The 25734-nt window shown below is 42.0% G+C and overlaps 1 protein-coding gene and 1 long non-coding RNA gene across 3 annotated transcripts in view; one reads left to right on the top strand and one right to left on the bottom strand.

Moving 5' to 3' along the window:
* The window catches only part of LOC147329797 (uncharacterized), a 38501-nt gene that overhangs the window by 4525 nt on the left and 8242 nt on the right, over window positions 1-25734 (top strand). The gene's annotated exons all lie outside the window — the stretch shown is intronic.
* Window positions 109-6733, bottom strand: LOC147329798 (uncharacterized). 2 transcript variants are annotated; one of them, XM_086291136.1, is made up of 7 exons: window positions 6381-6733; window positions 4548-4666; window positions 4277-4465; window positions 3525-3677; window positions 1942-2100; window positions 1402-1497; window positions 109-1323 (listed from the first exon to the last, which is right to left on the bottom strand). In XM_086291136.1, exons 4-7 carry the CDS (start codon window positions 3645-3647, stop codon window positions 1003-1005), a joined length of 699 nt encoding a protein of 232 aa, XP_086147262.1. In that variant the 5' UTR covers window positions 3648-3677; window positions 4277-4465; window positions 4548-4666; window positions 6381-6733; the 3' UTR covers window positions 109-1002. The 2 variants fall into 2 exon arrangements, with proteins under 2 accessions (XP_086147262.1, XP_086147263.1); XM_086291137.1 differs by lacking the exon at window positions 6381-6733 and adding an exon at window positions 5659-6358.

The following is a 25734-nucleotide window of genomic DNA, read 5'->3' as shown; positions in this document are numbered from 1 at the left end:
ACGTATTTCCTAAAGTTTACACAAGGTATTAGTTTTAGTTTTGGCAACGTATTTCCTAAAGTTTACACAAGGTATTAGTTTTAGTTTCGGCAACGTATTTCCTAAAGTTTACACAAGGTATTAGTTTTAGTTTCGGCAACGTATTTCCTAAAGTTTACACAAGGTATTAGTTTTAGTTTTGGCAACGTATTTCCTAAAGTTTACACAACATATTTTTTTTGTTTTGCCAATCAATTTCCTAAAGTTTAGAAAAAGTATCTTTCATAGTTTTCATGAGGTGCTCCCTGTTGTACCAATGAATGTTTACACAGTTGATTTTCAAATAACTTTGTGTTCAAACACAACTGCACCACTGACAATGTTGACTTTTGAGATCAGCCATTTTTAACATACTGACAACATTCAGCCACAAATAAAGTCCTTCCAAAAACACAAAAAAAGTCAAATTTTTGTAACAAATGTTACTCATCCAATTTTAAAGGTGGTGTTGTCAGACAGAATATCAAACCTATCTTGATAGATAGTCACTAACAAACAGATTCAAAACATCAGATGGCAGGATGTGAACAACTTCCTGGTTTCCATACAGCTAACAACTTTCAAACAAATTTTTCCACCACTTGTCTTTTAATAGTAATGGTATCAACACTCCAATTTCCTGTGAAGTTCAGTATCGCGCCACATTTGTTATAAAACTAATACAAATGTACCTAAAACCAGATTATAAAATTTTTTAAAACAGCTCAAGTTAGAATAAAACCTTTCAACATTTTATAATAACATGTTATACATGAAATCTGCAATCAGCCATGCAAGCTACATTAAGTAAAGTTAGAACAGAAGACATTGATTCAGAACTTTCTGCACCTTACCGTTTTCTTAAAGACAGAAATTAACTTTTTTCAGAGCAACTTGCCACGAAACCCAAAAACAGTAAATCAAAACAAATTGCCATTCTGTTTTACACAAGTTGCATTTGAGTTGAACATGTTGTCAAATAGGTTAGACTTTGGTTAAGAGCTTGGTTTTGAAGCTTCTTATCCTCTGGGAACAGGTAGATGTCAACTCCATAAAAATGTGTTGCACAGCTTCAAATGTGTACTTGAGTTCTTTGGGAAACTCCATGTTGAGCCCATAAAGTAGGCCAAACAAGTAGGCAAAGGCAGTGGGAAGGTCTGGCAGATCATCAAGAATAATGTCCTCTTCCAAAACAATGGCAGTGTTGACCACTGTGGACTGCGAGTTGGGTCCCACGTAGTCCTCCAGAACAGTGAGGATGCCCACCGTAACACCTCGGGTTGCCCTCTCAACTGGATCTGTATCCTATGCAAAATAAAAAACAACAGTACATATAAGTCTCTGAAAACCAAAACTGAAGATTGAGTAGATTTGCATACTCACCAGACATGTTAAGAAGAGTTTGGTCTCGTCGTCGCGAACAAATATCGGTAACCCTTCCAAACTGATGGTTCGTCGATGCTGGACTATGTTTGAGACCTAAAACAAGGAAATCAAATAAGACTCAGTCTCATTTATAAACCTACCATTTTGTTTTTAAAACACATTAAGTGTTGTTGCTCAAAATACAGCCTTAAGAAATAAGATGTTGAAATGAGTTATTACAGATAATTGGTCATGTTTTTGTCAGTTTTTTTTATTTATTTATTTTTTAAGTAATTTTGATGTGCAACAAATGTAGCACACTTATTACAACATTTATAACAAAAAGTGCCATGAGTGGGATGAGAGTTGAACTGTCTGTCATTACCTGCAATCTGCCAAACAGCGCTGCTTGTTAGCTTGTAATCCCATTCAGGACACACTTTTTGAAAACTAACAATTTTTACATCAATTTAGTAAATATTTAATAAAGTATCTTTCGTTACAGTGGGAACTTCAGGTTCCTCATAAACCAGACACAAATACATTTTTATATATTACCTGTTCATCAAACTTCTGCAACAGGGAATCCATGTCATTGCGGAAAGCAGCTTTTCTAATTCGATACAGCTTAATCAGCCGAAGTGAGTAAGTGTCGAGGGCAGTCATGAAGGTCCCCATGAGATCCTTGGTGGTAATGCGTGAGAATTCCGCACAAATCTACAAAGCAACAAAAAAAATATAGAAGAAAACTTTTAAAGGTACATTATATAAAAATCACATTGTTTTCAAATTTGGTTAAAAGAGCTTAATTTCAAAACATTTAGTTAGTCTCGGTTGATCTATTGGTCAGGCCTTGATTGGATTTTTTTTTTTCTTTTAGTGGTAGTGGTGGTACAAATTATAACTGACGTATTAAAAAAAAACAAAAAACAAGAAAAATCTGATCGACAGTAAGTCTATAGAATACCTAATCAAATGTTGATAAGACAAAATAATGGTTTCAATTGTTACAGGATGCATTGCAGAAAAGAAATAAATCAATAAATTGTATTTTAAATTCATTGAAAAAATTCCATTAATTTTATAGTTATGTAGAAATGAAGTAAGAATAACATCCTGTGGTCAAATTTGTATACTTTCATAACACGTAAGTGACTTTCTCAATCCTGTTCTGTGAGTTTCATGGCTGTTGCCCGCTAAGGGTCAGCACCAAAAGATTCTAGATGCCCAGTGAAGACAAGTCATTGCGGCGACCGTGGTTCAGGGGGTTGGGAAGCTCATCTGTAACCGGAAGGATGCTGGTTCTATCCCCAGCTCTCTCTGTCCTGGTCGTTGTGTCCTTGGGCAAGACCCTTTACCCCACCGCTTACTGGTGTTGGCCAGAGGGGCCAGTGGCGCGATATGGCAGCGTCACTTCTGTCAGTCTACCCCAGGGCAGCTGTGGCTACAACTGTGGTTTCCCTGCACCGATGTGTGAATGTGAGAGTGAGTGAGTAGTGGAATTATAAAGCGCTTTGGGTGCCCAGAGAAGAGCGAAATAAAAGCAATCCGTTATTATACACAGCAAGTTGACAAGTAAATAGATTTCACTTCAATAGAGTTCATATTTTTAGAGCCAAGTATTTTTTTATATTTTATTGTTCTGCATTGTTAGCTCAACGGTAGCCTTCAACCTTTTCTACAAGATATTGGAGTGATACAAACAGATGCTTCTCAAGGGCACAAGAAATGGAGCTCACGTTCATTTACTCACCCAGACAAGTTTCGAGGCATTTGGAGTTGTTCAGAAGGAATTGTAAAGGTCCTATATCATGTAAAATCAACTTTTTGGAGCTTTTAAACACATTTTAATGTTATTTCCTTAGATTAAAATCCCTCCAGAGTGGTTTTTGGCTTAATTCAGGCATTTCTTAGTTGTCTCAGTGAATCCTTTCCCCATAACCGTGGCTCAGCTCTCTCTTGCAAAACGACTGACTCGTAACATTGGGATTAAAATTTCTTTCTAACAACTCCAAATGCCTTGAAATTTTTCTGGGTGAATAAATGAACGTTTTCAATTTTAGAAATAAGACCACACTGGGGAAAAAGGGAAGAAGAAAAAAACGGAAGTTTTCCTTTAAATATTCAAGAGATTATCTTACCTGTTCTTTCAAGAAGAGAGCTGGCCATCTGAGCTGCATTTCCTTGACCAAGGGCTGCATCTCCACAACTTCTTTCCTCCTGAGAGAGAATGTGATGTCCATCTTTTGGGTGATGAGTGCCATGTTCTTATCCCTCTTCTTCACCTTTTGGTTCTGTTGAGATAATTAATGGGTTGGTTTTGAAAAGTGCATCATTTATATTTTTTTATTACATCATCATCTGCCTCAATGTTCTGTTAAGCAAGCACCTGTTTGATTCTTTGAAATGAATGAACCTGAGAAAATTTTAAAATGTCACTAATTTCCTCAATAATTCTCTGCAAAGCACTTTTAGAAACATGTAACAATGTTTGCATGCATAGAAAAAGTCTAGCTATTTTATGTTCAAGACATTGGTAATCTACAAACTCATTGTCCTCTTTATCACTTGATGCTACACCTGAACCACTTGGTAATGTCTCTGGCTCCTGAGAGGTATTTAAGGATTTATCAGGGGAGCTACTTTCACTAGGACATGCATTTGCATGAGAAATCAGTCTAATACAGTTTTTTATATCTTTTGAGTTTTTGTGCTTTCTGCTTGTGTGTGACGTAAAGGTTGTTAAATTGTTGGTAGCATAGTCACATTTTTGGAAAGGACAGGATACAGTCTGATTTTTTTTAAGTGCCTTAAAATATGTGAAATAAATGTATGCTGTGAGCAGTTTTCCTTAAATTCACAAAAATCACAAAAAAATGTTGAGATCTCCTGCCTTTTCTTAGCCCTGTTGTGTGATCTGCTGAGGTGAGACTTCAATGCCCCTCGTGTCCTGAACGAACAGACGCAGTCACTGTAAACACAGGGCAAATGAAATCCTCTTCTATGTCGTAGCTGGTGATGTCTTAAGAGTACTTCTTGGCTTGAACAGACAAAAGAGCAGAACTGGCACTGCATACAAAAGCTATAATGAGAAGAGAGGAGAGGACAGTGTCAACAATTCAAAAGAAACCTGAATTAATCTCAAATTACCAAAGTTACATTACCTGATAATGTGTTTGGGGCGGGGGGCAGGCACTCCTGTTCTGATTCCTCTCCTTACCAACTCCTCATCAGTCCCTCATAAATCAGGACAAGCAGTGGTCTGGAGTTGGCTTTTAATTCTCTAAATAAATAAAAATAGCAATTAGTTTTAAAATAAAATACCAGCTTCCTGACATTACTTAAGAATTTTTTTGGCTCACTAAAGTGAGCTGATTCTGCCTTGTAAAATGCCATGTGAAACACAGTAAAACAAATAATTTACAAAACATACATTACATCAAATGTTTAATTTATTTAATTTATTATTAACAAATTGTATTCTACATGGAATGCACCAACAGTATACTGGGATGTATTATGTAAGCCAAGGATAATTTTGTGTGATTGGTTTTACAACTTAGAATGACAAACATTGGATTGAGAGTATGAGTGGGATAAAACTCCTGAAGCATCTGTTTAAATTATCAGTGCATTTATTAATGGTGCTCCATAAATAAACCAAAACAATGTTGTTTTGTGCATAACAAAAAGCTCACAATTGTGCAGTCAAAATGTAAAATAAAAGATGCTGAGCATAATAACAAAGACAGATTTTGCAGCTGCTCTGTTTCCAAGTTCTACTGCGCAACTGACAGCCTGGAGTTTGAAATTCTCTTTGTAACCGTGTCTCTTACAGGTGCCATTTATGGTCCTTACACACATAATATGGTAATATTACGTTGAAGCAGAGTACGTATCACTCTGCGAGGCTCCTCGGTAGCCGTAATGCTCCAACAATCCATCAAGCAGTGCAGCTTCATAGCTTACCAAAGTCGTACCAAAACATTTTTTGACATATTTTTTTAAGCTGTGTACCACATAAAATTGGTTCGAGGTCAGTAAGCACAACCAGAATTCATACATAAGGCAGACTGTCGATTTTTGAGATGAAAGGATTTTAGGCCGTGCGTCAACGCGTTAGCCCGGTTAGCTCACTAACGCCACCCAGCCCCACGCACGGGGTGATCCGCGGTAACTAGTTAACGGAGATTTGCCCCGTTAATGCAGTTATGGCATTAACTTTACGCTGACAGCACTAAAATAGTCATCTTCAAATGTTTTCTTTTTACCGACCAGCTCCTCTTTGATAGCTGCCGTGTCCATCTTGTCGTTGCCTGCAGGTGAAGCGATGGGGGAGGGGGAGTTGTGTTCAGTGAAGGAGAGAGGCGGAGTAACACAGCGTAGAGACAAAAGTGGACGAAAGAGAGGCAAACTTGCGGCTCCACGAGTATAATGATAATGTAGACTATATCGATATAAACTATATTGTCACATCTCATATTTCATTTAGTGGAGCTCGCTGGCCATGAGGACTCCACCACCCCGTTCACACAGAAACTAAAGCACACATTTTATTGGCTAGATGTGATTCGAACAAATTAAACAACATGGCAGCAGGCGCCCCCGAACTTTATTTTATTTTATTTTATTTAAATAGCGGCGGGGGGTTGCTGCCGTTGGTCATGAGTGAGCCAGCCTATTTTGTTTCGTTCGGTGGTATGGCGGCCACAGACTGCACTTCATGAAATACGCATAGGGGGTGTCGCGGAGGCTTGTCAGATATGAGCGCGCCTCTTTAGTAGCGAAGTTTGTCGGATTTTCATTGGTTTGTGACATGGAATCTTAAATGATATAGTAAACACATACCCATAAGCCACAAGGCTTCTTAGCCAAGAAAGTAATGCTATGCTAAGTTTCGGAAAAATACGAAGAACTTCAGTTGTGATATTTCTAACAGACAAATTGAGACTGTTCAAACATATACTGTCTGATATAATAAAAGAAACATTACTTGCCTTTAGAAACTTGAGATGAACGATCTATCCAGCTCCTAGCCTCACGTTCTCATTAAGGCAGACGGGCAGGTGGCTTTCAGTCCTTGCAAAAGCGCAAAGTAGACCCCGTAGCATCCAAAAATATGAGATGCGCATGCGTACTCAGGCACAGAAAGGCGCCAACAGCTTCAACTCATGTAAAACTTGAATTCATTCATTTTGCCAGCAATAAATTTCATCTGAGACCAACTTTTGCTCCAAAACGTTAAATGATTAGTTGAAACCCTTAATGTATTTGAGTTTATGGGCCAACTGAACTTTTATTGTTGAATTGTGAAAGAAATGACTGTAAGCTCAACAACTGCAAGTTTGATTTTTTACAGTGTAGGGTGAGCACGAGGCAAAACTTTCTGTTGACCGCAACATACCGCAACTTGAGCACAATTTGAATGATTTGATATATTTGACTGTAACTTGATGGTGTTTGTATATTTATGCACTAATTGCTGCCATAGACCAGTTTGGAATTTTGAAATAGTAGCTGGTGCATTTATTTGTAAGTTGCAGTTATTTGCTTGTGCAGTCTGTGCGTTTGTTTGACAGTTGATCCTATGTGCTGATTTATAGTTTGGACAGTTGCATGTGTAAATAAAGAAGCAAATGATACAGAAGTGTTCTGTGCGTTAATTGTTGCGCGTCATCGGTGTCCTCATGTTTAGCCTGCCGCGGCCATTGGTTGGTTGGAGTAGCCGCAACAAATTGTCAACAGAAAGTTGTTTTGTAGGTTTTATTGGATTATTTATAAATAGATTAGTTTTATTGATGATAGTTTTGTAGTTTGCTGTTGCCTTTTACCACCCGCTTTTAGATTAAGCCTTTGGCTACACGAGCACATTTTGTTCAGGAGTTTGTTCCCCTGTTAGGTTTTAGCAGTACAGCTGCACAAGGCATTGTACTGATTTGCTTTCTAGTTATTGTACATCAGGCGGCTGAAGCCATTGGCTTGGGAGTACCGCCGCAGTTTGTGTTTAAGACAGTTTGTCTTTCTCACAGCTGACGGTATGGAGGTACATAAATACCCACCGCTAGTATGTACGGAAGACTAGGTTAAGTTAGTTAGGTTTAATAGGCAGATAGTGGGGGATATTGCTCCTGTGTGTGTGTCCAAGGTTTTATGAAGTGAATGTCATCAAGTGGAGGCGTTGGAATGAAGCTGTGTGGCATAGGTGCAGTTCAGCGTTTGGATTTGTAATGTTTTAAAGAAAAATGGAGACACACCAATTAACACAATGTGGTGATGTGGATGGAAAGAAAAGACAGCCAAAACCGACTGCTAAGGCTTTGGAGAAGCAGATTGAAAGACTTCAAACAGAACGTCACACTAAGATTAATAAAATTAAAAAGGTCATAAAGATTATTAAAGAATTAAAGCAATCTGAAGATAATGTTTCCACTGTTCAGACTCAGTTAGAGAATTTGTCTGTGTTGCTTAATGAGGCAATTCATCTGCATGAAACTTTGCTTCCGTTGCTTCCTCAAGAAGAGCAAGAAAAACAAACTGCTTGGTTTATAAGTGTGCGAGCACATAATACTGAGTTTATGGAAGAGATAAAGAAATGGCTTCATGATGCAAAGGGAAACTCTCAGAGCAAAAATCAGGTGTTTGAGCTTGATTTGCCACATTTAAATCCACCTGGTGTTGATTCCTCTGATCCATTAGCTGCTGGAAATGGTTCTGGTGCTTCTAGGCACACCGGGAATGTTGGTAAAGGTGCTGCGATAGATGATGTTAAACCAAGTGATAGCATCTCTAATGTTGGAAACAAAAGTTGTAGGAAAAGCAAATCATCACATCACTCAGTGGCCCAAGGTTAAAAATACTTTTCAGCCCAAGGTCGTTTCGTTGGAAAGGTCAGAGACGAAGTTACATCAAGTATTTCCAGGTGCAGTTTCAACTACTCAGATGATGTCGCAGTCTCACTCACAATCAAAACCTCTTACACATACAGTGCAAGGTAGTGAGGGTCATGATCATCTAGTCACAGTTTTGAAGAAACAAAATGAAATTACAACTTTATTGGCTGAGCAGCAGTCTCTGTTTTTGTTACCAAGGCGTGACATTCAGTTATTTGATGGCGATCCTTTACAATATCAAACATTTATGAGAGCTTTTGAGCACATGGTGGAGAGTCAAGCTCACAGTGCTAAGGATTGTTTATATTTTCTCGAGCAATACACTAGAGGCCATCCAAGGGAAATGGTCAGAAGCTGTCAGTATATGCCTGCTGAGTATGGATATGCTAAAGCTAAATCTTTGCTCCAAGAGAACTTTGGCAATTCGCTGAAAATTGCTGCTGCCTACATTGAAAGGGTCAGTAAATGGCCATCTATAAAATCTGATGATGTGAAGGCTTTGCAGGAATATGGGTTTTTATTAAGGCAATGTTGTAATGCAATGGGAGACGTTGAGTCCTTGCATGAGTTGGATGTCTCTGTTAATATGCAAGCAGTTATAAAGAAGTTGCCTTATAAGCTCAGGGATAAGTGGAGGAATGTTGTCTGCGATCTGCAGGAAAGATTTCAATGTAAAGTGGTTTTTTGCGACGTTGTTGAGTTTGTCGAAAGGCAAGTTAAGATCGCAAGTGACCCATTGTTTGGAGATATACAGGATCCTCCAACAGCCATCAGAAAAGAGGCGAGAAAGGATAAGTCTCAGTTTTACCCTAAGGCTAAGCGGAGTAGTTTTGCTACTACAGTGGCCAAGGTGGAAGGGAAGATTGAGCCAGCATTGAGGCGAGAGAATGGTTCAGTTGTGACCAAGGTCTGCTTGTTTTGTGGAGCAGGGCATATGTTGGATTTGTGTCCTTCATTTGAAAGAAAGTTGCACTTTGAAAGATTATCTTTTTTGAAAGAGAATGGCGTGTGTTTTGGTTGTCTGCGCATTGGGAACAGAAGCAGGGACTGTAGGAAACGTCTCTTGTGTAAAGTTTGTAATCAGAAACACCCCACGCTCTTACATATCTACTCTAAGCAGAGGGAAAGTGTTGCAGTGCAAACTATAGGAGGGAGAGAGCCACCAGATGAAGGTCCTTCATGTGCGGTGCAAAGCAGTGGTGTTACTGGGGCCGGTGAGCAAAATAGTGCTCTGTCCATAATACCAGTTAGAGTGAAGTCCAAGAAAGGTAATCGGTCACTGATAACCTATGCTTTTCTAGATCCTGGGAGCTCAGCTTCATTTTGTACGGAAGCGCTCATGAATAGACTGAATCTTTCAGGAAGTAAAACTGGCATTCTTTTGCGGACAATGGTTCAGGAGAAAATGGTCAGTAGCTATGTGGTTTCAGATTTGGAAGTAGCTGGTTTGGATTTAGATCACTACTGTGACTTGCCTGACTTATTTACTCAGAAAAGCATGCCTGTTCATCAACGTAATATTCCCCGACAGGAAGATCTCGACAGATGGCCACATTTGCACCATATTAACATACTGGAGATAAATTCCGGGGTAGACCTGTTGATCGGGACCAATGTGCCCAAGGCTTTAGAGCCATGGGGGGTTGTTAGAAGTCAGGATGGAGGTCCCTATGCAGTAAAAACTATGCTGGGTTGGACGGTGAATGGTCCTCTCAGAGAGGATTGTAATACTGACATTTTTGATGTGAGTGTCAATAGGATTTCCGTAGCAAGATTGGATGAACTGTGAGAACGTCAAATGAAGACTGACTTACCAGAATGTATTCAAGATGAGCAGTTGGCTTTATCTAGAGAAGACCAGCAGTTTATGAAGTCAGTGATGGATTCTGCTAAGTTGGTTGATGGTCATTACACCATTGGTTTGCCTTTTAGATGCAATCAGGTAAACATGCCAAATAATAGGAAGGCTGTAGAACAGCAAGCTCTGAGCCTTAAACGAAAGTTTATTAGGAATGGTTCATTTCACGACGAATACACCAGTTTTATGACTGAAATCATTTCTAAAGGGTATATTCAGGAGATGCTGCTGCAAAAGGGCATGAAATGGATTTTTAATCCTCCTGCTGGTTCCCATCATGGCGGTGTTTGGGAATGTCTCATAAGGTCTGTCAGGAAGGTGTTAAATTCCATTTTGAAAGTGCAGAATTTGGACGAAGAAGGCCTTTGTACAGTTCTTTGTGAGGCAGAGGCTATTGTGAACAGTAGGCCAATAACTAAAGCCTCTACTGATCCTAATGATTTGGAGGCCTTGACTCCTAACCATCTGTTGCTGCTTAAGACCAAGCCATTGATACCACCAGGAGTGTTTCAGAAGGGGGACGTGTATGGACGACGTCGATGGAGGCAAGTACAGTACATGTCTGACCTGTTCTGGAAGCGCTGGGTCAAGGAGTACCTGCCCCAGCTTCAAGAGCGTCAGAAATGGCAGAGAATCGGACGGAACTTCATTCCTGGGGATGTGGTTATCGTTGTCGATGATTCTGCGCCTCGTAACTCTTGGGTGACTGGAAGGATTGTGGAAGCAATTTCTGACAGTAAAGGACTTGTACGTCGGGTTCGTGTTAAGACAAAGACTGGTTGTTTGGACAGGCCGATCACTAAAGTGTGTCTTCTACAGGAAACAGAAGAGTCATGAAAATTGACTTTTTTGAAATATCTATTTGCATTAATGTATATTTATTTATTTGGAATTGAAATTGTATCTTTGAATGTTTGATAAAAGATTGATCATGTTTATCAGTATGTCTCCTACATGGTAAGTATGAGCCATATGAGTTGTTTCTGTCTGACTAAGTGGGTCGGTTTAAATGGACTCACTGTATTGGTGCATGGGTGTGGGGCGTGTCTCATGGGTGTGGTATAAGGTAAATGTGGTTGCACTCACTTGTTCACAGCACCTGATATGATGAGCAGAAGGTAGGGTGAGCACGAGGCAAAACTTTCTGTTGACCGCAATATATCGCAACTTGAGCACAATTTGAATGATTTGATATATTTGACTGTAACTTGATGGTGTTTGTATATTTATGCACTAATTGCTGCCATAGACCAGTTTGGAATTTTGAAATAGTAGCTGGTGCATTTATTTGTAAGTTGCAGTTATTTGCTTGTGCAGTCTGTGCGTTTGTTTGACAGTTGATCCCATGTGCTGATTTATAGTTTGGACAGTTGCATGTGTAAATAAAGAAGCAAATGATACAGAAGTGTTCTGTGCATTAATTGTTGCGCGTCATCGGTGTCCTCATGTTTAGCCTGCCGCGGCCATTGGTTGGAGTAGCCGCAACAACATCCTAAGGTTTTAAAAAACTGAGTTTAAATAAATGATTAGCGGTAATAAAAGCCGAGGGAGGTCAACAGGGATCACTGACTGTTTTAGGAGCTTTTTGAGATCAAATAGAAGAAAATACATAACATTAAACATGTTAACAACACAAAAGCCATATTAAACGCAGACTACTTTGGACCCGGAAGTAGGATTCGTCGCGTCATCACTGAACAACCGGATAGTCAAGGGTGAAAATAAAGTTTAGTTTCCAGATTTTTGCTTGCTGTCTCATGCCAGCAGGTGGCAGTACGTTAGTCGAGTCATCTGTGTTGCTGCCAGTGTTGCCAACTTAGCAACTTTGTCGCTATATTTAACGAGTTTTCAGACCCCTTAGCTAAAAAAGACGTGAAAGCGCGTATCACTTTTACTCTCAACAAGTAGCGGGTGCTGTAACGCAGTCAGTTCTTCTTTTACTCTTTTACTCTTATGCTGTTTTGTGGATCACAAGGTTTAAAACTACTTATAAACACACACACACACAAAGTAACTCCACCAGAGTGCCTATTTCGGGTCACTTTTGCCGGTCCAAGCCCAGGTAAAGGAGCAGGGTTGGAATTGTGTCAAAAAAACAAAAAACAAAACGATAATTGCTAAAAGAAATTTAATTTGTAGTTCTAAATAGACTCTAAATGCATTTAGGACATTTTTTACTCACTTTATGTCTCTTCCACGATGTTATTTCTCTCTCCAACAACATAGGTTACAATGAGATTAGCATGACCAATTATGCAAATTGGGCGATGACGTGATTTAGAGACTTATAGCGACTGTTAGGACAACCAATAGCGATTTTCCTTACTGAGGAGTTGGCGACACTGGTTGCTGCTCCATCCACGTGCAGAATCATGTCAGGAAAAGTCGGGAGAAAGCACCAGAGTCCAATTTGGGATTACTCTGAATATGACTGTGTTTTGGATAAAGCAAGTGTCTTGTAGTGGAAAGATTGTGAGGGACATTTATAAAACGAAAAAATCCCACAAACCTTAAAGTGCACTTGAAAAGCTCACACCAGAAGGCTAACCTAGCTTACCTTGAAAACAGAAGCTAACCCCAGGCAAGGCAGCGTGATGCATCCCGAGATAACAGGACGGGGACATCTACATAACTGTGTGAGTCAATTGCCTTCAAAAAGTTTATCAATTCACTTGAACCAAAATTATGAACACCCGGTGCTGCAAGAGTTAATAGTTAATAGTCTCAACACCCAAGGATAAGCAGAAGAGCATGACTGATACGATGAAACTGGGATTTTGTTACACTTAATTTTTGCAAACACAACTAAAACTATAACTGAAACTATCCATCCATCCATCCATTCGCTTCCGCTTGTCCTTTTCAGGGTCGCGGGGGGCGCTGGAGCCTATCCCAGCTGTCATAGGGCGAGAGGCGGGGTACACCCTGGACAGGTCGCCAGTCTGTCGCAGGGCCAACACACAGGGACAGACAACCATTCGTGCTCACATTCACTCGCACATTCACACCTAAATAAATAAAGATGGCGCCGGTGAGGTCGGCTGCCGTCACGACTGCTCCGACCACTTTTTCTTTGTCTTTGCTTTTTAAGTTAGTTTTCAGCGTTTCTAAATCGGCAAAATCCTCACCATTGGGTACATTAGGTACGGCAGTGACACTCTTGTTTCTATTGGTATACAATGTACTCACAATTCGAAGTTTTTAACTCCGGATCCGAGCTGGCCGAGTGAGATCTCGAGGGAGAACAAAGGGAAGCGGCGGCGGCCTAGAGGGAAGCGAGCCGGCGTCAGGAACAGGCTGAGAGCTCGTGCACACCGCACACCTCTGCCTAGCATCCTGCTCGCCAACGTCCAGTCACTGGAGAACAAGCTTGACGACCTCAGGGCCAGGATAAAGTTCCAGAGAGACATTCGGGACTGCAATCTCCTCTGCTTCACCGAGACATGGCTGAACCCAGCGGTGCCGGACCACGCCATCCAGCCGGCCGAGTTCTTCTCGGTTCACCGCATGGACAGGACACGGGACTCGGGGAAGTCAAGGGGAGGCGGCGTGTGTTTAATGGTGAACAACAACTGGTGCAACAGTGCGAACGTTGTTCCTCTCACACGCTCCTGCACACCAAATCTGGAACTACTGTCCATCATGTGTCGTCCTTTTTATCTACCTCGGGAATTTACATCGGTCATTGTAAGTGCCGTTTATATTCCACCACAAGCGGACACGGTCACCGCCTTATGCGAGCTGCATGAGGCACTCACACAGCACCAGACACAACACCGGGACGCTGCGCTTATTGTGACGGGGGACTTTAATAGCGCCAACCTCAAACACGCAGCGCCGAACTTTTATCAACACATCACCTGCCCCACCAGGGGTGAAAGGACACTGGACCACTGCTACACTACGGTCAAGGACGGCTACAAGGCACAATCCCGCCCCCCGTTTGGCAAGTCTGATCACGCCGCCATCTTCCTCATGCCAAAATACAAACAAAGGCTGAAACAGGAAGTTCCGGTTCAGAGGAAGGTCGCGCGCTGGACGGATCAATCGGTGGCCGCGTTACAGGACGCACTCGATGATGCAGACTGGGGCATGTTCAGAAACAGCTCCGACGATGACGTCAACGTGTTTACGGAAGCAGTTGTGGGATTCATCGGGAAACTAGCGGCTGATACCATGGAGACAAAGACTATCACAACGTTTCCCAACCAGAAGCCGTGGGTGGATAAAACCATCCGCGACGCTCTGAGATCCCGCACCGCTGCCTACAACACGGGACTCATGACGGGGGACATGGACCCGTACAAAGCCGCGTCATATAACGTGCGGAGGGCGGTGAAAGAGGCGAAGCAGCGCTACGGGAGGAAACTAGAGTCACAACTCCAACAGAGTGACTCTAGGAGCCTGTGGCGGGGACTAAGGACAATAACGGACTATAAAGCACCAACAACCGGTATGACGAACGCGGCCGTGACTCTGGCAGACGAGCTGAACACTTTCTATGCTCGCTTCGAGGCTGCAGCTAAGGTCTCCAACAATGCTAGTGTTAGCGGCGCTAACGGCTGCAGACAGGAAGATACTGCCAGCACCGGAAACGTGCTCTTCATCTCCGAGCATGAAGTAAGGAGAGCCTTCAAGAGAGTGAACACCAGGAAAGCAGCAGGACCAGACGGCATCCCAGGTCGTATCCTAAGAGACTGCGCATACCAGCTAGCTCCTGTGTTCACTGAGATATTCAACATCTCTTTATCTCAGTCGGTGATCCCCACATGCTTCAAAGAGTCCATCATTGTTCCTGTCCCGAAGAAACCCCACCCTGCTTCTCTCAATGACTATCGCCCTGTAGCCCTCACCTCAGTAGTGATGAAGTGCTTTGAACGCCTGGTCAGAGACTTCATCATTTCTTCACTACCAGACACACTGGACCCACTACAGTTCGCTTACCGTCCAAATCGTTCCACAGACGATGCCATCTCTCATCTCCTCCACACATCACTCACTCACTTGGACACTAGAAGGGGGAATTATGTTAAAATGCTCTTCATAGACTACAGCTCTGCATTTAACACCATAATTCCCTCCACACTCACCACCAAGCTGGAGCATCTGGGACTCAGCTCATCTATGTGTCAGTGGATCTCCAACTTCCTAACTGGCAGACCACAGGCAGTAAGGATGGGCGGACATGTCTCAGCCTCCACCACTCTCAGCACTGGAGCCCCCCAGGGGTGTGTTCTGAGCCCCCTGCTGTACTCTTTGTACACATATGACTGTGTGGCCACTACCAGCTCCACCACCATCATCAAGTTTGCTGACGACACCGTCGTGGTGGGCCTGATCTCTGATAACAACGAGACGGCCTACCTGAAGGAGATTAGGAATCTGGAGAACTGGTGCCAGAGGAACAACCTCCTTCTAAACGTCAGTAAGACAAAGGAGCTGATAGTGGACTTCAGCACTAAGCAGGAGAGGAACTACCAGACCCCCGTCATCAACGAGTGCCCAGTGGAGAGAGTGGACAGCTTCAAATACCTCGGAGTTCACATCACGCAGGACCTGTCATGGTCCTGTCACATCAACACCGTGGTGAAAAAGGCCCGACAGCGTCTCTACCACCTCAGACGCTTGAGAGACTTCCAACTGCCCTCCAAGGTGCTCAGGAACTTTTACTCGTGCACCATAGAGAGCATCCTGGCGGGAAACATCTTAACCTGGTTCGGGAACAGCACCATGCAGGACAGACGAGCTCTACAGAGGGTTGTGCGGTCAGCTGAGCGCACCATCCGCTCCGAGCTCCCTGACCTGCACTCAATCTACAGCAGGCGGTGCTGGACCAAGGCCAGGAAGATCGTGAAGGACCTCAGCCATCCCAACAACAGACTGTTCTCTCTGTTGAGGTCAGGAAAGCGATTCCGCTCCCTGAAGACCAACACAGAGAGACTGAGGAGGAGCTTCTTCCCGCAGGCGATACGGTCTCTCAATCACACCACCACACAGTACTGACCCACACATATGGTTCTTACACACACACTGGACTTTCTGGACTTTGGTTTTGCACAACACTGGTCACTATATTCTTCATTTCCGGTTAATACTTGTACAGCTGCTGTTATTGTGTATATATTTATTTATATTTAGATTTCTTCATACATTCTTATATAGTTCTATATTGTGTATTGTGTATTTTGTTGTACAGTTATTTTATTTTCAACTTTAATTTATATATTTATCTTTATCTTATTCTTCCCAGTTAAATTTACCCTTCATTCTAATTTGTGTTGTACAGTTATTTCATTTTTAACCTTAATTTATATTTTATTACTTCCTAGTTTAATTTACCCTTTTTAATTTTTCATATTTATTTCCTATCTTATTCATAGCCTTTTCCTTTTTTGTTCTCTTTAGGTCACGAGCAGTTGTCCAAGCATTTCACTACATATCGTACTGTGTATGACTGTGTACGTGACAAATAAAATTTGAATTTGAAATTTGAATTTGTTGTTTCTTCATTCTGAGAAATTTGTATCCAATTTCTGAAATTTTATACATACTTCCATGATCCTTTTCACTCTTCTCCTCCGCTTTATATACACATTGTTACGTTTCGGTGTTGTCAGTGTGTTGTTTTTGGCGTGACTGTTATGTGTTTCCTGTTTTACTTTGAAAGTCTGTGTTATCTTAGTCTTTTCAGTTTACGTTTCCCTGTCTCGTCAGTTCTGAGTTGCCCCAGCTGTGTTTCCCTCTTGTTGTCCATTTTCCTGATTGCTCCCTCTAGGTATTTAAACCCTGTGTTTCAGTGTGTCATGGTCGCGATCTCCCCCGTGTTGTAAATAGTTTGGTGTTTTGTTGTAAATAAATAGTTTGTTGTAAATAGATTTGTCGATACTTTCGTTTCGGGATTTTGGTGGTGAGCTTTAGTGGGGGTTTTTTGTGTGTGTGTTTTTTTTTCTTTATTTTTACTTTTTTCGTGTTGCACTCCGGTTGCCTAGGCCGGGGTGTAACATATGGGGGCTCGTCCGGGATTGCCTTCGCTGGGGGGTCCGGGGACCGCCCCAGCCTTTGTCGTCGCTGGAGGGTCCGTGGGACCGCTCCAGCCTTCATCCGCCTTCGCTGGAGGGTCCGTGGGACTGCTCCAGCCTTCATCCGCCTTCGCTGGAGGGTCCGAGGGACCGCTCCAGCCTTCGTCGTCTGCTGGAGGGTCAGTGGGACCGCTCCAGCCTTCATCATCTTTGTCTGCCTTCGCTTCAGCTGTCCGTCTCCGCTGGAGGGTCCGAGGGACCGCTCCAGCCTTCATCCGCCTTCGCTGGAGGGTCCGAGGGACCGCTCCAGCCTTCGTCGTCTGCTGGAGGGTCAGTGGGACCGCTCCAGCCTTCATCATCTTCGTCTGCCTTCGCTTCAGCTGTCCGTCTCCGCTGGAGGGTCCGAGGGACCGCTCCAGCCTTCATCCGCCTTCGCTGGAGGGTCCGAGGGACCGCTCCAGCCTTCGTCGTCTGCTGGAGGGTCAGTGGGACCGCTCCAGCCTTCATCATCTTCGTCTGCCTTCGCTTCAGCTGTCCGTCTCCGCTGGAGGGTCCGTGGGACCGCTCCAGCCTTCATCAGCCTTCGCTGGAGGGTCCGAGGGACCGCTCCAGCCTTCGTCGTCTGCTGGAGGGTCAGTGGGACCGCTCCAGCCTTCATCAGCTTCGTCTGCCTTCGCTGAGGGGAGGGTCCGTGGGACCGCCCCAGCCTTTGTCGTCGCTGGAGGGTCCGTGGGACCGCTCCAGCCTTCATCCGCCTTCGCTGGAGGGTCCGTGGGACCGCTCCAGCCTTCGTCGTCTGCTGGAGGGTCAGTGGGACCGCTCCAGCCTTCATCGGCTTCGTCTGTCTGGATCAAACTTTTCACTTGGTGTTAAATGTTTGATTTTTGGGTGGGGGGGAACTGTTACGTTTCGGTGTTGTCAGTGTGTTGTTTTTGGCGTGACTGTTATGCGTTTCCTGTTTTACTTTGAAAGTCTGTGTTATCTTAGTCTTTTCAGTTTACGTTTCCCTGTCTCGTCAGTTCTGAGTTGCCCCAGCTGTGTTTCCCTCTTGTTGTCCATTTTCCTGATTGCTCCCTCTAGGTATTTAAACCCTGTGTTTCAGTGTGTCATGGTCGCGATCTCCCCCGTGTTGTAAATAGTTTGTTGTAAATAGATTTGTCGATACTTTCGTTTTGGGATTTTGGTGGTGAGCTTTAGTGGGGGGTTTTTTTGTGTGTGTGTGTTTTTTTTTTTTTCTTTATTTTTACTTTTTTCGTGTTGCACTCCGGTTGCCTAGGCCGGGGTGTAACAACATCTTCGTCTCTACCTTCACCTCCAAACAAACATGCACATTCTTCCCTCTACCTCCAAACCGGACCCTGTGGCACAGCTCTGTGAAGCTGGGGTCTGACCATAATGCCCCTGTTGTTGCTGGCCTGCAGGCTTCAGAGCCTGGGAATAGATTAGATGCCTCCATTCCCACTCTGTGACACCCATCCAGGCATACCTGCATGCAAGACAATCTTCTAAGAATGTCCAGACTTGTTTAAGGGGCTGTTGTTGCTGCTTTGTCTCATGCCATTCCCAGATTCCTGCAAGGCCCAAGGCCAGACCTAAGGGAGTATTGGTTTGTGGTAAAGAAAAGCAGAAATACATTTTTCTTTGTCTGTAAGGGAATTCACCTACTCAGCTTACTCCTCTACCTCTCTCTTCTTCTTTTTTTAAATAGCATAGAAGTGCGTGAGAGTGATCCATCAAGTAGAGTTGACAGAGAGGCAAAGAAGAAAATACGACGGGCGCTGAAATCTTGTGAGAGCAAGAAGAAGCAGAAAAAAAACACAACACGAGGTGATAGAGGGGCAAAGATGTGGAAAAGGTGCACAGAGGTGGAAAAGAATGGTGGAAGGTGGAGAGAAAAGGAAGAGCCGAGAGAAAGACAGAGCAGCTAGTTTTTGTCTCCTCATCAGGGTGCTGTCAGGTTTATAAATAACCGTAATCAATGGCTCAGCTGGCTCCATCCTCTGCACTAATTGCTTTAAGTGCTTAAAAACCAACTCATGTACTTTTTTTCCCAGGACAGCATGGTTATAGAACTGCCACGGTGCTTTTGTCTCGCCCGCCCCTGTTTTATTTGGACCCGTGTGTTTTTGAACCCAGTGGTCATATGATTGTTTTTGTGTGTGCACGGTTGAGGTCTTGAAAAAAAAAAGTGATTAGCACATGACATTGTTCCTGTAAACAGCTGGTCACATAGGATGATAATAGCCCAGCAGAGGTTGATTTTATATTTTTAATTACAAGTTGGTGGAGTTAAGGTATTTATCTTAAACTCTAAAAAATAACCTGTAATATAACCTATAATATTGGTGGATGGGGGGGGGCAGACAGCAGAACATGGAAACTCAACTTCAGTACGCATGTATGTTACACCATTTTCAACCAGGGTATTGTAAGACTAACAGTACTCCAATGTCATATCAAAAATAGTTCTTTTTTTTTTTTGTTTTCTTAAATAAGTTGAGGTAAAGATGTAATACTTTACTGGATTATATTCAGAGCGTGGATATTTATGTAGCTAGTGAATTAGCTATTTTGTTTATTAGCCACATAATTAGTTAATTAGTCACATGGTTATTGAGACATACTTGTCAGGGCATCTCTGTATTGTGTTTTCTGTCATTGATTAGTCTTACATCTTTCTTTTTGTATAAGCAGGGTTTCCTTTTCCTAACTGTAGTTATGTACAGTATCAGGATTCTGACCCCTTCTTTCTCAGGTTTGTTGAGCTTTCCCAGTTAATGCAGGACAAATGCCTAAAGTGTAATGACACAAGTGTTTGCGAATTAGTTGAAATCTAGCTCTGCCACTATCTGGACAACTCCACAACAAAGTTTTTAGTGAAACACTTTCCCAGTGAACCTACTTTAAAGGAAACTGAATGTGAACTCAGATTCAGTACATTTTCACACCTACCTTCCAAAACCATTTGGACCAGGGACATTGTTCCAGCTCTTCCTGGCAGATATTTACTGTCTTTGGACTTGCAGGCACAACTCTGCCCATGAACAGGATGAAGGAGCCAAGGCTCCTACTGCCATGAAACCCATGGATTTACTATCCTTTCTATATCACACTGAAAAATGTTCATAAACCTGTTTTCATTACTCTCAAAATGTTTTAGAATATAAGAAGTGGTGAAATAAAAGTTATAGCTTAGATCCAGTAGAATAAATAGGCTAATAATGGCAGAAACGAGCATTAAAAGATATTGTTGGTAGTCCCAGTAAATTTGAGTATAAGAACAGCTACAGACTATTGTTCAGTGGAACCAGAATATTTATTAATAATAATCCCAGAAAGTATTATGATTTTGTTATGTAATGCACTTAATATATTTATTATTATTTGCTGTAGCGAAGGTAAGTATGTCAGAATTGAGAGAGATTTTGCGACCTGACCAAACCTCAACATCTGACTTTATCTGCCCATTAGTAGTGTAGACATCTGATTCAGGGTCAGTGATTGGCTGTTTTCTTACTGCAGTGCTCTTTAAGATTTGTGGATGACCTCTCTGCAGTACTTAAGATCTTTCATAAATATTTTACAACCCAGTTGTTCATTGTTTCAGGAGAGTTTATCCAAGCCTGGCAACCTCCAGCTACCACTCACCTCACAAAATACAGAGGCCTAATACTCTGTACCTTCAAAAGTTACATTTATATAGCACCAACTTCTTTATATTTGCTAGTACAGCAAAGTAAAAAAAATGTACATACCCTTTGAACAGAGTTTATGATACTATAGTGATAAACATTATTTTAGTAAAATTTGATTTGCATACTTTTTCTTTCTTGTTAATCATTTATAAGATATTGTGGGATGTGCGGTATGAACTTGTTTTGGCTTTTGAAGTGCTGTGTGCTAGAAAAGGTCTGAGAAACAAAAACAACCAAAAGTGAGATGCAAAATAACATTAAACGTTTTTGACTATGTGCTGATGAAAACCTGCTGAGATACTTCTGAAAATAGAGTTCAGGAGACTAACCAGAGGTAAAGCCCACTGAATGAGACTGCTAATATTTACTGTGGATAAATCTTTGACAGTGCCTGATAAGATCTCTTGTTATGGTCCCTTACTTATATGAGTTATTGTAATAAACAATGTAAACTGGTGGATTCAAAAAGTTGTTAGGTTAAGTTCAGTGTTGGGGAGTATTTAAAATACAAAATATGAGTAACTGTATTCCGTTACAGTTACCGTTTAAAAAGGTGGTATTCAGAATACAGTTACTTTGTTGAAATAAATGGATTACACTGCGGTACTTTCCTGTTTCATATTGTCGCGGGTCGGGACTGTTTGGGTTTTGTTTGACAGCTACGTTCTGTTGTTCCAGGCGGCAGCGTTACGGTTGCCATGGTTACAGGGCGACTCTCTCTCTCTCTCTCTCTCTGCGACTGTGTGTTTCCTGGGTGAGAGAGCGCCTTTTCGTTGTTGTTGTTGTTGTGCTAAGCTAACAGGCAGAATGCTACAAGCATAGCTCTAAAGAATGTAGCATCATGGGCAGTGTAGTCCGTGTTGCAGGGAGAATGGACTGCCATACACGTTATGTGTCTGTGAGCGAGGAGGGAGAAAAAGGGGAGTGGAAAACTACGAGTTGTCATCGAGCAAAAACGGGAGCTGGAAGCATGTAAATATAATAATAACCACTGCAGCCAAGAAGAGTGCCTGACGAGCCCAGTTGTAAGTAAGCTATTAAGACTCGACTGTACACCATGTTCGTGTTTTCCTCCGAAAACAATGTTCAATGTTTCCTTGCTATCTGGGTAAGTTCCGTTGGAGCAGCCTTTCGACGCCTCTCTCTGTCTCTCGCAGGAAAAGTTGACCCACACAACAAAGTAAAGCTATTTTTCGGCTACGAGCCGACAGGGACCCCGCCGTATTAGTCAGAGGTCCCTTTTAGAGATGGACCGATCCGATATTACGTATCGGTATCGGTCCGATACTGACCTAAATTACTGGATCGGATATCGGAGAAAAATAAAAAATGTAATCCGATCCATTAAATATCACGAAAGCACCTCACAAAACTTGCAACACACCGTAACTCACCTCAGGTTAGCACGTCGGAGCAGTATGCATCACGTGATAGAGCGGCTGTGGCATGCGGGACCTGTCAGTGGTCTGGATAGCATTTGGAGCTTCGCTAGCAACCCGGCATTTCATCTCCGACAAAGTTATCCCGAGAGAAGTAAAGCAAGTGTGTAAGTCCATCTCTGAATGTTTGTAAAGCATTCCTGCGTTAAGCTTAACAAGCGACTGCCTCTCCTGCTGCTACTTCAATGGTGAAACTGCTTAACGATCAGCTGATCGGCTTTTCTGTCGCGAGTCCGTGTCTCTAGTTTGCTTTTGGCCCACTTTGCACCAGAAAGAGGAAACCAGCGGCTGAACAACAGCAGCACGTTTAAGCTTGATCAGCTGTTGTTAGAATGTATTTAATATTAGTTTCTACTCGAGGATCTTTTTCTACGTAGCTGACGCTGGTAACTGTGCAGGGGCGGATCTAGCAAAGTTTAGCCAGGGGGGCCGATAGGGCATTAACAGGGAAAAGGGGGCACAAAGACATACTTTTCTTTCTTACTCTCATTTAAAATGTCTAGCTTTTAATAAATAATTATCTGACACCCAAACTTTTAATTTGATGTAAAATGAATAGAAGTCAATTACTGTATATAGTAACTATTAAGTCTAATATATATACCCTAGTAAGCTATAGTACTTTTTCCTTTGGGAAGGTACCATCTGTGCAGTCTGCAATTTTGTTGAAGAAAGATGTTGAATCTATTTAATATTTCTTGAAAAATAATTGATTTCTGTGCATTTTTTTTCACACTGCATCAAATTAAGGTTGATTACGTGGATTAAGCATCATGAGGTGGAGCGTGAGGGGTGGTTCCCTATTTTTTATTTATTTATTTTTGTTGTTGCTGGGAGTTGGAACCCTATTAGTTAGGTTGCTTAATATTTATGCTAAGTACTCTTTAAAATACCAGAATAGGGAGGATGGTGTAGGTTTAAGTTTATTAGATTGATCAGTATTGCTGAACTATGAAATATTTTTTTTTGCATACAGGTATAACAGAATAGCTTTAGTGTAGTTGTTGTTTTAAACTTGAGTATGAACTTATACAAAATGCAGCAAGATATTTAAAAAACAGTTTTGTTGATTAAAAAACACTATATCGGATTCATATCGGTATCGGCAGATATCCAAATTTATGATATCGGTATCGGTATCGGACATAAAAAAGTGGTATCGTGCCATCTCTAGTCCCTTTACTACAGTTCGGAGTCACGGACCTTCAGTAATAGTAATAAATCACACAGCAATAGTACATTCACGTTGTTGTAAAAAGCATGATAATATATTAAGTAATCCAAAGTATTCAGAATACGTTACTGTCATTGAGTAACGTAACGGAATACGTTACAGGATACATTTTGGGGCATGTATTCTGTATTCTGTAATGGAATACATTTTAAAAGTAACCTTCCCAAATGGTGGTCACACCAGATACTGACCGGTTCTGGGTCCCCAGACCCCCAATAGCGCAAAAAACTGCACATTCCAGGGTGGCCTTTTGTTGTGGGCAGTCTGAGGTACACCTGTGCACTACTCATGATGTCAGATCAGCATCCTGATGTGGCACACCTGTGAGGTGGGATGGATTATCTCAATATAGCAGATGTGCCCACTACCACACATTTGGACTGATTTGTGACCACTGTTTGGGAGGGATGGTTATATTGTGTATCTGGAATGAATTTTAGGTCTCTACGTCCATCCCATGGGAAATGGGAGCAGTAACAAAGGTGTTGCATTTATATTTTTGTTGAGTGTATGAAGTGCAGCGAGAGTACGACCGTGCAGCGTTTAAAGCAAGTACTGGAAGTACTGACATTACCTCGAGTTTGACTCTGTGAAAAGTGACAAAAACATCAGCGTCCACTGTACACTTCTTTGTACTAGAGATGGACCGATCCGATATTACGTATCGGTATCGGTCCGATACTGACCTAAATTACTGGATCGGATATCGGAGAAAAATAAAAAATGTAATCCGATCCATTAAATATCACGAAAGCACCTCACAAAACTTGCAACACGCCGTAACGCACCTCAGAACGTTAGCACGTCGGAGCAGTGTGGTCACGTGATAGAGCGGCTGTGGCATGCGGGACCTGTCGGTGGTCTGGATAGCATGTGGAGCTTCGCTAGCAACCCGGCATTTCATCTCCGACAAAGTTATCCCGAGAGAAGTAAAGCAAGTGTGTAAGTCCATCTCTGAATGTTTGTAAAGCATTCCTGCGTTAATCTTAACAAGCGACTGCCTCTCCTGCTGCTACTTCAATCGTGAAACTGCTTAACAATCAGCTGATCGGCTTTTCTGTCGCGAGTCCGTGTCTCTGGTTTGCTTTTGGCCCACTTTGCACCAGAAAGAGTAAACCAGCGGCTGAACAACAGCAGCACGTTTAAGCTTGATCAGCTGTTGTTAGAATGTATTTAATATTACTTTCTACTCCAGGATCTTTTTCTACGTAGCTGACGCTGGTAACTGTGCAGGGGCGGATCTAGCAAAGTTTAGCCAGGGGGGCCGATAGGGCATGAACAGGGAAAAGGGGGCACAAAGACATACTTTTCTTTCTTATTCTCATTTAAAATGTCGAGCTTTTAATAAATAATTATCTGACACCCAAAGTTTTAATTTGATGTAAAATGAATAGAAGTCAATTACTGTATATAGTGACTATTAAGTCTAATATATATACCCTAGTAAGCTATAGTACTTTTTACTTTGGGAAGGTACCATCTGTGCAGTCTGCAATTTTGTTGAAGAAAGATGTTGAATCTATTTAATATTTCTTGAAAAATAATTGATTTCTGTGCATTTTTTTCACACTTCATCAAATTAAGGTTGATTACGTCGATTAAGCATCATGAGGTGGAGCGTGAGGGGTGGTTCCCTATTTTTTATTTTTTTATTTTTGTTGTTGCTGGGAGTTGGAACCCTATTAGTTAGGTTTCTTAATATTTACGCTAAGTACTCTTTAAAATACCAGAATAGTGAGGATGGTGTAGGTTTAAGTTTATTAGATTGATCAGTATTGCTGAACTATGAAATATTTTTTTTGTATACAGGTATAACAGAATAGCTTTAGTGTAGTTGTTGTTTTAAACTTGAGTATGAACTTGCAGACTTGCAAAATGCAGCAAGATATTTTAAAAAACAGTTTTGTTGATTAAAAAACATTATATCGGATTCATATCGGTATCGGCAGATATCCAAATTTATGATATCGGTATCGGTATCGGACATAAAAAAGCGGTATCGTGCCATCTCTACTTTGTACAGCGAAAAAAAAACTAAACTTCTGAGCGAGCATCGAGCACGCTGCCACGGGAATGTGACATTCACAGAGAAACCCCCGGATCCTCCCACTGACATGACCGCTGCGGCACCGGGCAAACCTCCACCCGCCCCACTCCTGCTAAACAGGTGACAACAGATTTAAGAGACAGGACTTAGTGCTGCTCAATCTTTGATT

The sequence above is a fragment of the Aulonocara sp. 'chitande type north' Nkhata Bay genome, linkage group LG5, assembly GCF_057382095.1.
Source record: "Aulonocara sp. 'chitande type north' Nkhata Bay isolate Kocher_YH1m ecotype deep benthic linkage group LG5, A_spYH_male_GT1.1, whole genome shotgun sequence".
NCBI classification, from domain to species: domain Eukaryota; kingdom Metazoa; phylum Chordata; class Actinopteri; order Cichliformes; family Cichlidae; genus Aulonocara; species Aulonocara sp. 'chitande type north' Nkhata Bay.
The sequence above is the reverse complement of the archived record's forward strand: the minus strand, read 5'-3'. Positions and strand labels throughout refer to the sequence as shown.

Coding starts and splice junctions, on each gene's coding strand:
- LOC147329798 (XM_086291136.1), bottom strand. CDS start 3,647: ATGGCACTCATCACCCAAAAGATGGACATCACATTCTCTCTCAGGAGG. Junction 2,101..3,524: donor CTCTCTTCTTGAAAGAACAG/GTAAGATAATCT, acceptor GTTGCTTTGTAG/ATTTGTGCGGAATTCTCACG. Junction 1,498..1,941: donor TGCAGAAGTTTGATGAACAG/GTAATATATAAA, acceptor TCCTTGTTTTAG/GTCTCAAACATAGTCCAGCA.